The 12,068-nt window shown below is 38.5% G+C and overlaps 1 protein-coding gene across 4 annotated transcripts in view; it reads left to right on the top strand.

The window, feature by feature from the left end:
- LOC126419147 (integrator complex subunit 1) overlaps nucleotides 1-12,068 on the top strand; it is a 288,378-nt gene that overhangs the window by 240,113 nt on the left and 36,197 nt on the right. For all 4 annotated transcript variants that reach the window (XM_050086288.1, XM_050086260.1, XM_050086280.1 and 1 more), the window contains exons 31-32: nucleotides 3,254-3,372; nucleotides 7,897-8,047. In XM_050086288.1, coding sequence (XP_049942245.1) covers nucleotides 3,254-3,372; nucleotides 7,897-8,047 — 270 coding nt within the window. The remainder of the gene's footprint in view (nucleotides 1-3,253; nucleotides 3,373-7,896; nucleotides 8,048-12,068) is intronic.

Here is a 12,068-nt window from a genome sequence, read left to right as displayed (position 1 = left end):
AGTTGCAACGAGACTCCGCTCGACTTTTTCAGTGAAGCAACTGTAACTGGTGTTTCTTGTCTTGATGCTCTAGAACTACAACTCTTTCCTCAACTGGAAAAAGCTGAACTGCAGAATTTTATTTGGGAGCAAAATAGTGTGCCATCTCACTGGCATAACTCATCACGTGATTGGTTAAACAATGTTGTGCCTGACTGCTGGATTAGCTGCAATCCACTGGATGACAGAGCTTGTTTTATATAACATTCATGTTCACACAGGTTCTGACCCCATGCCTTTGGGGGTTCATAAAGGATGATGTTTATATGTCTCCACCATCAGCTGATCTATCCAACTTCAGAAGCAGCATTGTTGCAACAATTGCTATCGACACAGAGATCAAGGTTTTGGAAGAACTCGCCTGTCTACTCGATGTGTGACGATGGTGCTGACATTGAACACTTTTAAGAAAAACTGTTGTAGTTGCTCTTTAACTTGATGTATTATTTATAATTGTAAGTTAAATAATAAATGTTACAAAGCCTTAAAATCCGTATATTCATTTTGAAAAGCCCTGTATTACAGCTTCTGTAGGGATAGTGAAGACAAGATTGGATTGATTACAGCAGATACAGAGGCATTCGCACAGTCATTCTTCCAACACTCCGTACTTCAATAGAATGAGAAGAAGTGCTAATAGCTGGTGTAGTACCCTCTGCGACACACTTCAGAGTCATTTGCAGAGTATGGGTTTAGATGTAAAAGTAGATGTACAGATAGGAATGCCATACGGACACTGGCACCATTGAGTTTGTAGAGTTCATGATGATGATGGTGTGGAGGAGTGGATTGGAAGTTGATTCTTGTTATAATGAACTAACAAACCCGGCAATATTTTACAATTACTAAATTTGTTTGAAAACTAGATATACTTCCTAGTTTCCTTCCCCCCCCCCCCTCCTCCTCTCTCTCTCTCTCTCTCTCTCTCTCTCTCTCTCTCTCTCTCTCTCTCTCTCTGTCATTGCCCTCTTCCCCCCCCCCCCCCCCCCAAAAAAAAAAAAAAATCCCCTTTTTCCCCCTCCCACTGACCTTGAACTTTGCTTCTTGTTATTATAAACAAAGCTTTAATTGTAAAATTAAAATGAATGGATGAAGTGGTTTGGGGCCACTGGTATATAGGGTATGAGAGACATCTTCAGCTGCTGGATCTATAAGGATAGTAGCTCCAATGATAATATTTCAAATAGTTTTAATCTGCAAAGGCATAGGATTGCAAAGTTTCAGATGATTCAGATTGCATAGTAGTAGTCTAATCATTAACCAGTATAAGCCATTAATAGAATTTACCTGTATTCTGTTAAAATCGACTACGAGGAAGAAAACAAAAAAGCATGTTGTTGTGTATAGAATTTTTGCTCAAAATTATATACAAGGTACAAGAATATATATGGGAGAAACAATTTCTGTAATGGTTTAAATGACCAGTAATCATAGTTAAAACTGACGGTAAGAAAGATAACAAAATCTAACCTTTTCAAAGCACAGCATTTTCTTTCTGGTAGTGAGTTTGAATGGAGAAGCTGTACATTTTTGCTTAAAAAAACCTAGCCAATGTCTATCCAAATGTATATTAGAGTAAAGTGTAAAAATTTGAAGTATTGGTCAAAAATTTTTCGAGATTTTTGGTAACAAATGTTAAACAATGTCTTTGTCTTCACAATTCTGTACAAATTAATTGAGACAAGCTTATATTTTACAAGGAATTGTTAAACTCTTGTTAGACTACTGTTGTCTCTTGATAGGGAACAACAATTGTAGGTCCCTTACAGTTCAGTGGAGTGCTTGTATGAGCATCAACAGCTGGAAAACTTTGGGTTTGTGTTAAAAGGAACATTTCACCCCACAAGCCTGCAAAAATAGTTACTCTTCATGAACACACAACTGTGACTATGAGGCATTGCCTCTGTTGTTGGTATGGGGAAGATCTTGTGTTTCAAGACTGAATTAGGACATTTAGTGAGACTGCCTCATTCATTGTCTCCAAAGAGAAAAGACAGATGTATATGAAAACCAAAAATCACCACTATAACTGAGAAAACTGTACTTAGAAACAGTAGAATTCACCCTCACAAGACAATTAAGGACCTTCAGAAAGATGTCTTGGCTACTGGGATTGAAATTGGCTCTTCAACAGAACAGCACAGCATAGGCTTCTTGATTGTGAGTGGAAGGCATGAAAGACAGTAAAGAAGCAGTTGTTAACACCTGCCATGAAGAGAAAAAAAAAATGGTTGGCGTGGGCCAAAATTCGTAAATCTTGGATCCCAAATAACTGGAAACGTGTAATTTTCAGTGATGAGTCGCCTTTTATTTCTCAAGGGTTCAGAGCAAGTGTTGTCAGTTGAAGCACCCATGAGGCAGTCAGGGGTGAGCATCCTGAACAGTCTGCAAAATATGCTTCCAAAAAATGTTGTGGAGATTCCTCACTGCAAGTGACCCTGGGACACTAACAAGTTGATGGATGATGAATTCAGCCAAATACATGGAAATTCTTAGGTGCAGGATTGTGTCATTCCTACAGACCTATGCACATAGTGGAGGAGCATTTCAACATGATCTGGTCCTATGTCACATTTCTAAAGCAGTCAAGACATTCATGGAAGAAAAGAGTAATAATGTACTTCAATGGCCTGGTAATTCACCAGACTTAAATCCCATTGAGAATTTGTGGAGTTTTGTGAAGAGATGTCTTAGTTAAATGGACTGTTGATAAAAGAATGTATGTTAGTTTGTAAATGTGGCAAAAATGTGGTTTCATGATGACACGGCTATGAAACATTTATTCTGACCTGGTCGAATCTATGCCACAACCTGTTCAGAAGCTCATTAAAGCAAGAGGAGGACACATTAGTTTGACATTCAGTTAGCCACTTAGTGTATTATACGTACAGTAATACATGTGCACAGTTAAAGGTTAATCGTCTTGTACCAATGAATTTGCACACTACTGCAAATTTATACCTTACTTTGCTGATTGCAGTTTGTAAGAAAATAATTTAAATTAATGACTATTCTTCTTTTGAAAAAACTTTTCAGATCTGTCTTATATTCTCCTTATTATAACGAATTTGTACGTTACTTTACTGTTTGCAGTTTTTGAGAAAATCGTGTGAATCAAATTAATTACTTTCCTTCTTTTTTTAATGCTTTCACAACTCTGTTGTCCATTAACTTCCTGATTTCGTGACTGACATGCTTTATGTTCTCATTGCAGTGTAAGATCTGAAGTTGCCCAGAAATTATTGCTGCAACTATATCTGCGCATTCCAAGTGTTATACATTACTTCAAGGATGATGAACGGGAACCATTTCTTGAAAATGCTTCTGTGTCAGGTGAGTAAAAGCATGTTTCTTAATTTTTTTTACTGTATAAATCGGATGGATTGTATCATTCAAGCAGTTTGCATTGGCTTGCACACATTACTTTATCCAAAGAGCTGGTAATGGGCTTTTGTTTCTTGTAATTCTCATAGTAAAGATAACAACAGCATCCGATAATTCGATGAACACTTCTTATAACTTTAACGGATTTGTTATGGTTCATAGACCCCATCATGAAGAAGAACTTTCAGGGATGTGGAATGAAGCAAGGTCTGCATTAACACAAAAAAAGCAAATTGTGGGAACTTAATCTGTACATTGTATTGACAATAAATTAACAGTATACCGCTTAATATTATTTGTGATAGTGCCAGCTAAATGTAACCTAGGAAATTAGGGTGGAAGTTGATACTTGAGGGGAAAAAAGCTGGTATTTCCTCAGTTATATTAACTCCATGAACAGCATTTGTTAGAAATTTATTTTCTACACGGGTAGAGTGCTCGACTCTGGCCCTAGAGGTTCTGGTAGGAGCAAGGACTTTTCCTAGTTCCAGTCCCTCCAAGGTGGCCCTACATACACTCATCTTGCTGTCAGATTAAGAATCAAGGCTCTTTCCTGGGTGTAAAAGGCAACAAGGGTAATGGGCTTGCCCCTTCCTTCTCCCACCCAAACATCCAGTGCTGTGGCAGACAGAAGGCTCTATTCTGCCTGTAGTCAGACCAGAAGATGATTTGTGGGACAAGTGCCACAGACTTTTTTTTCCAGATACTATTTGTGCTTACAGAAGTTAAATTTAACATCGTGAAAGTAGCAGGAAAGTCTTGATACTTTCACAGTTATATTATGTAGCTGGTAGCTGCTGTTTGTCTGCTACTGCTAACGTAATATTTAATTGACCACTTTAATATGTGGTGAAGCATAACTGTACCTATGCTAAAAGAATAGAAGCCTGTTTACGGTGAACATTACTGGTTGGCTGATGTGAATTTTCAGTTCATGAATGTAGGTAACCAATTAGTTTGTATAGTGAGTGGTTACTAAAATAAAATTGTAATTTTGTTTTGACTCTGAAGGGAATCTCAATTTCTTACTGTGTCTAATGGTACCATTTTGAAGTGCTGTACACCTGATTTTGAAAGTCTTCTCTTATGCTACACAAGGAATGAATCTGAGTCTTTATGCAAATATTTTTGTCTTGTATTGTGCTGAATCACATTGAGTGTCAGTAAAGCATGGCTGTTTTCAGTGTTGTAGACGTATTACTTACTTTCATTCAATCCCACAAATTTTTGGACTGTATAAACCCTTCTTGTAGAACTTGTAGAATAAAGAAAAGCTCAAAGATTCAAGAAGTGATCTATATCATAAGTGCATAACGTTAATTGTTAATGAACCATGTTTGTGTAACTGATAAGTATCAGAAGAAAGAGCAGTACTATCTTTTGTGTTTACTAGTTAGCAATACAGATTTATTTCTCAATACATTTTTTTAATAATATTCTCTTGAGCTTCCAGCCGCTTCAAGTTGTTTAAAATCCATGAGCTTCTGGGCGAGTACTCCTCGGCCACTGTCAAAAGGTGACTGTTTTTTGGTTGCTACTGCTGCTGTCATTACATAGTCCACTGATTCTGTGACATTGTTGGTGCCTGCTTCAATGCCATATGACATAATGTTTTCATTGGACATCCTTTCAACCTTCCAGTGGCCAGATCCCAGGCTGTGCTTATCTGTAGGCCTCCATAATTATTGATGGTGTTGTCACAAATTTTTCAGTGGAAGAGAGTTTCATTAAGAATCTCTTCCTTTGGGCACATCGACCAGTGACATGGTATGTCCTTCCACAGGTTCATAAGAACAACACACCTCTACATGCCATTGTGAGCACCATTGTTTTGCCGACTTACTGACTCCTGAAATGTGTGGCCATTTTCCTTAGTCAGCACATTGGTCACTGTGTGCACCACATCAAAAATACAACTGACTTCATCAATTGAATTAAATGCCTGCCTCTTGGAGAAAGAGATATTATAGTCAGTTTTGATGTGGTGTCATTATTCATGTGCATTCCATCAAGGATTCCACAGACCTGCTCTCCCAGTTATTTGATGACACTATTGTGGATTAATTTAAGCATATTCTGATGTCATATTTTTTATATGATGGAGAATATTTTAATCGGACAGACTGTGTCGCATATTATTGAGCAGCTCTGTGTAGAACATGAGAGATGCTTTCGCCTTCGGTCTGAGAAATCAGCAATGGCAAAGTGTGCTCTAGAAAATGGATTTTGTATTGGATTGAAAGAGACACTCATTATTATGTGGATTAGTAGTTTCTGGGATAGCATAATTAAATAAGCAATAGAGATAAAAATTTGTGTCCTTGATAAAGATGGTGGCCTACAGCTAAGTACTGCTTGGGACCCGGCCGTCCGAAGTTTTAAGTGGACACACAATGAAAGCATTACCTCATATGGCATAGGAGTGGGCACCAGTGAAATCGCAGTAGGCAGTGTGGCTACATAAAGACAGTAGCAGCAAACAAAAAACAGTCACCACTTGACAATGGCTGAGGAACAATTGGCCAAAAGCTCAGGATTTTAAACAACTTGATGCATCTGGAAGCCCAAGAAAATTTTATCAGTACATATTGCCGCGAAACCATACATTCATAGATAGATGCTTTTTAGCCTAAATTTCATTGTCTCCTCTTATGAGTGGGTAAGAATTTCTTTCTGCTGGTATATTAGTTACAAAACATTTTTTTCTGGATTTCTTGATATTAGGATGTAACCAAATATTTATCTATAACAGGGTAAATCCCCTGTCTATAGTTGTGCTCAACTGATTGCAAAGTTTTAATGGCACACTGCAGCTCGTCATGATTTGTCGTCAGTTCTGAGCTGCTCTGAAATATGTCCTGTGCGACATTTTCACTGCTCCATTCCGAGTTTCTATTCCTTTCTCTGTAGATTCCATTGGAGCTGTTTTCTGCATGAATTGTGTTTCTCACTTGCTTAATATTTGTCAATTCTTTGCATGTATACTATAAATTGGCAGGAAACAGGTGTTCAGATTGCTTTGGGTGTGAAATGTTATTGTTTAGGTTAATGCATTCTGCTTTAAAGTTCATTATTCAGATCTAGATTTGTGCATTTTTATGGTACATTGGCTGAGACATTAAATTTTGGACATGCAGCTGTAGAAACTACATTTCTTAAACTGCTGTTTCGGCCAAATATTTTTTAGCCACCTTCTAAGTGAGCCTACAAATTGAAGCTAGATCAGTTCCTTAAACCCTTTCTTTGATCAACTTGCAAAGATGTTGGTACAGTGCAGTGCTTATTGATGTATTGATATCGCAGCCTGGATCGAGTGTCTATCCAATGATTCAGTTCATATCAAGTTCTTTGCTGCTGAAGAACATCTTTGGCCCTTGTGTAGTCTATGGTTGCACGTGTAGTGACAAAAGTGATGTAGCAGTTTGTTGGCTCACTCAGATGGTGACGGAAATGTGTAAGGCTTGAATAACCATTTGAAGAAATGGAGTTTCTGCAGCTGCATGCTGCAGGATGTAGTGGATCGAGGCTAGATTTGTGTTGATGTATTGAAGCCTAGTGCCACTTAAACTTACATGTACATTGTGAAGTACTTAGTATAAGAGATCATTCACCATTCTGTCACACTGAAAGTTGCAGATCATAATAATGTTAAAATATTTAACACTTGATATTTGAATAATTTTTTGAATGGAAAAAAAAAGCATGGTTCACAGTTAGTAATAAAATTAACATCCATTGTACAGAACCAAAGAAATAAATCTAAATTTAATAGCTAATTCTGTTTTAAAAATTTAATTTCTAAACCAATCATAAGAACTGAAAGAAGTTATACAGGTGTCTTGACTCCCGATAAACAATGATTAGTAAAATTATGATTCTGTGCTCTATAGTGGTGTACATGTAAGAAGGTGAATGGTAGAGGGATATGCATTAGCAAAAAGTATTATACACTATGACAATACAGCCAATAGCATCATTCTGCGTATTTGTATACAGTGTGCACTTTGGGGCATTCATTGAACATTATTGTTGATTGTTGTATTAGTCCAGGTATGATGAGAGTACTTGGTCACTGTAGTTTTCAACATGGGTGGCATAAAGCAAATACAACGAGGATTATGCCAAAAAGCAACAGTGAGAGTTTTACCTGCATATAAATTTGTTTAGAGGAGACAGGAATATTGCCAGTTGCAAGGGTGGGAAACAGCTGGAGCATGAAGCGTGGGACGGAGATAAAGGGCACATTTATGATGCAACAAACTATTCTCCATCCCACTTTGTGCAGAATGCATAACACAGCCGCCTTCTTACTTGTACGCAACTATAATACAGTGACATTTTTACCTCTGCAATGTCCTGTAGTCTTCATAGTTCCCAGTTTCATGGCAACATTTACAATTTGTGTCTATTTCATTGGTGTGTGTTTCATAGAATTCATGATCATGCTTTTTCAAACATGATGTTTATTTTCAGACTGGACTAGCAGCACTCTGGATTCAATGTCGCACACAGTACTGACTGCTCTGACAGCTTCCCATCAAGGCAAAGACTGGGCGCGACGTTCCCAGGAATATGAGCTCTCTGCTCGTAAGATGGCGTCTGTACACCCTGTCTTAGTCCTCAGGTTTGTACAAATTGTTGTGTATGCTAGATGTCAATAGATATGAAATCAAGGAACAACTGTAAAACATGCAGGTACACAAAGTACACCTAATTAGATATAATAGAAAATATTTTTATTAAATGAAACAGTTGGCAAAGAACTTTGAGGTGTTATTGGCTTCTTCTTGTTTTTCTCTGTAAGAAAACATTTGCCGTTACATACTAAAATCGTAGAAACAGAAGATTGGTCAGCTTTGAAAGAAGCCCTTTCCACGTTGTGGGTGTGAATTTATTCACACCATTTCATCTACTAGATGCAAAATCTGTTTTCTTTGTACCCTCCTCCAATGGTCTTATAGATTTATACCAACTATTCTTGCCTCGTTTAGGTCCATTACATTTCATTAGGGCCTTATGTTACCAGTAGGACTAGCAATGTGCTTTTTGAATAATGTCCAAACTCGGTTACTATTTGTATGTGTTATCACCATGGTCCCACTACTTATGCCTTTCAACACCGAGTCTGGTAACCGCATGCTGTTTAGTACGTATCTGGGTGCATTATTATTATTCTATTGATGGGATTCTGGAAACATCACATCTATTACCGTTCGGGAAACAGTGTAATTTGTAACCGAACATTTCACAATTAGTGGTGTCGGGATGAATCGTGCAGAAGAATATCTGTCAGAGGTGCAACAGCGTGCAGGATTGATGGCGTGATTATACTGTGTGTGCTGCACGAGCATGGGCTGCATCCCTATCATTATGCTTTCACTCAATACCTGCATCCTGCAGATCGCCATCAGCAGATGCAATTCTGTGCATGGTTCCAACAACAACAACAGAAAGCCAACAATGACTTCGTGCACAACATAATGTGATCGGATGAAACAGCATTCATTTGTGATGGTGTCTTCAGTATGCACAGTGCTCACCATTGGTGTGAAGTTAACCCACATATCACCTGTAACTGTGGATATGAAGTTCGCTTTTGTATCAATGTGTGGGGCGGAATATCAGGTGACAGGTGCCTAGGCCCCTACATGTTGACTGACCGATTGATGGCACAAAGGTATCGTGCATTCCTGTCAAACTATCTGCCTGATGTGCTGAAAGATGTTCCAACATGATGGTGCACCTCCACACTCTGGAATTAATGTGTGGCTGTATTTGGACAGAAAATTTGCAGGGAAATGGCTTGGATGTGGAGGTCCATTTGTATGGCCACCGCCTTCACCTGACCTAAATCCCCTGGATTTCTTCTAGTGGGTACACCTGAAGGAACATGTGTGCTCTACTGCACCGACAAATGTGGAAGAATTGGTAGCCTGTATTCATGCTGCTCTCGTTACTGTGGACACAAGGGGTCCAGAGCTGTACGATCCATTGTGTTGCACAATGTTTGAATGTGCAGGGAGGTCACTTCGAGCATCTGCTGTTCCGAGGCGAATGTATTCATGCGGTCATTAATATGGACATTATTATAGCCACTGGTCGCTAATGTGTGACATCTGAGTGCGCTCATATTACACGTAGTGTAAACAGCAAGTAGATGTTGTGTTATTGTACTGAGCTGTCCTCTTTAGCATCTAGAAATTGATATTGTTTTTGTAGTTATTCTATCCTATGACAGGTCATTTGTTTCAACTGTCTGTTTCTTATTGTCTAATCATGCATTTGTTATGTTCAGCGTTACAAAATATAAATTTAGGATATATGTGACCTAAGAGATGGTGTATATTACAGTATGAAATTTGTACAGAAACCAGATGGCAATTATAAGAGTCGAGGGACATGAAAGGGAAGCAGTGGTTGGGAAGGGAGTGAGACAGGGTTGTAGCCTCTCCCCGATGTTGTTCAATGTGTATATTGAGCAAGCAGTAAAGGAAACAAAAGAAAAATTTGGAGTAGGTATTAAAATCCATGGAGAAGAAATAAAAACTTTGAGGTTCACCGATGACATTGTAATTCTGTCAGAGACAGCAAAGGACTTGGAAGAGCAGTTGATCGGAATGGACAGTGTCTTGAAAGGAGGATGTAAGATGAATATCAACAAAAGCAAAACGAGGATAATGGAATGTAGTCAAATTAAGTCAGGTGATGCTGAGGGTATTAGATTAGGAAATGAGACACTTAAAGTAGTAAAGGAGTTTTGCTATTTGGGGAGCAAAATAACTGATGATGGTCGAAGTAGAGAGGATATAAAATGTAGACTGGCAATGGCAAGGAAAGCATTTCTGAAGAAGAGAAATTTGTTAACATTGAGTATAGATTTAAGTGTCAGGAAGTCGTTTCTGAAAGTACATGTATGGAGTGTAGCCATGTACGGAAGTGAAACATGGACAATAACTAGTTTGTACAAGAAGAGAATAGAAGCTTTCGAAATGTGGTGCTACAGAAGAATGCTGAAGATTAGATGGGTAGATCACTTAACTAATGAGGAGGTACTGAATAGGATTGGGGAGAAGAGGAGTTTGTAGCACAACTTGACTAGAAGAAGGGATCGGTTGGTAGGACATATTCTGAGGCATCAAGGGATCACCAATTTAGTATTGGAGGGCAGCGTGGAGGGTAAAAATTGTAGAGGGAGACCAAGAGATGAATACACTCAGCAGATTCAGAGGGAGGTAGGCTGCAGTACGTACTGGGAGATGAAGAAGCTTGCACAGGATAGAGTAGTGTGGAGAGCTGCATCAAACCAGTCTCAGAATTGAAGACCACAACAACAACAACAGCAACAACAACAGTATGAAATGTCAGAATGAAATTAGCAAATAAAAATAGTGTGTCCCAACACAGGATCGAACTCTTGACCTCCTGCATGCTAACCCAAAACTCTGTCCATTTCACCAATTGTACAGCATGACTAATACGTGCTGACAGAGGTAGTTATTTATCTGACCTTCCATAACAATAGAAATAATCATCCTTGGAAGGTGATATTCATCTGGTCTCCTGTAAAAACACAAATAATATAATGGCAAGAAGATTTGTAATTTGAAATTAATATTGTTAGCCTAATAACTATGAAGACCTTTTACAGAAAAATGAAATAAAATCAAGAGTTGCAACACTGTAGGAAAAGACAGATTGCTACTTACTGTAAAGAAGACACGTTAAGTTCCAGACAGGCACAATTAAGTAGCAAACTGTCTTTTCCTAAATTGATATTACTACCTGGAGTTTCCATTGTTTGAAAATGAAGAGAAGTCTATGTATAGCTTTAGTATTTTGTCCACATGCTGTTGGTATCAAGAACAGCATGGATCCTTCTAGTCATAGAATTGATAAGTTTATGGAAAAAATCCTCTTCGATGGCAGTTCTCTACTGTTAAGAATGAATCAAATCCCATAGAGCACTCACAGTTTCCAGAGGAGGGTCTGGTCAATTGTCTCATAGTCTTCTTAAGTTGAGTCCTTACAAACTCTTTGGGATTGAAATCTGGCAACTTTGGAGACCACGGAAGGCATTGAATAATATTTTCCCTTCATTAAAACCAGCTCTGAATCCTAGTGCTAGTGTTTGAGGGATGATTATCATGTCAGCAAATGAGATGTGCTTCAGTGTACTAAAGTTGAGCTCCGGGGATGACCACATTTTCAAGGAAATGTTCATAGGGTGTTGAATTGAATTTGCCTTGGATACTTCCTAAATTTTCTGCACCCATGTAAGACATCCAGCCCAAACTTTCACACGTATGCGCCCGCTTCTAACATGTGTGGCCACAAAGTGTGCATCATGTTGTTGCCCTTCTGTGCAGTAAACAACAGCAGGACCTATGCTCTTAGACTCAATTGTGCGCTCATCAGAGAAAATGACTTTCCTCCAATTGACATTTTCCCAGGACTCACACATGCTAGATTATCCACGGCTTGTTCATCAGACAACGGTTCTTTGATAAGAACATGATGGGACGCGATTCTATGGTCCTTTAATCTTCTTAGAGCAGTTCTCGATGAGCCCAGGAAATTTGAAGCTCTCCTTAGCTCCTGGACGAGAGACAATGAGCATTGCTAGTCTACATTTTGTATCCTCTCTA

Source organism: Schistocerca serialis, chromosome 1 (assembly GCF_023864345.2).
Source record: "Schistocerca serialis cubense isolate TAMUIC-IGC-003099 chromosome 1, iqSchSeri2.2, whole genome shotgun sequence".
In the NCBI taxonomy this organism is placed as follows: domain Eukaryota; kingdom Metazoa; phylum Arthropoda; class Insecta; order Orthoptera; family Acrididae; genus Schistocerca; species Schistocerca serialis.
This window is presented reverse-complemented; position numbering and strand designations above follow the sequence as displayed.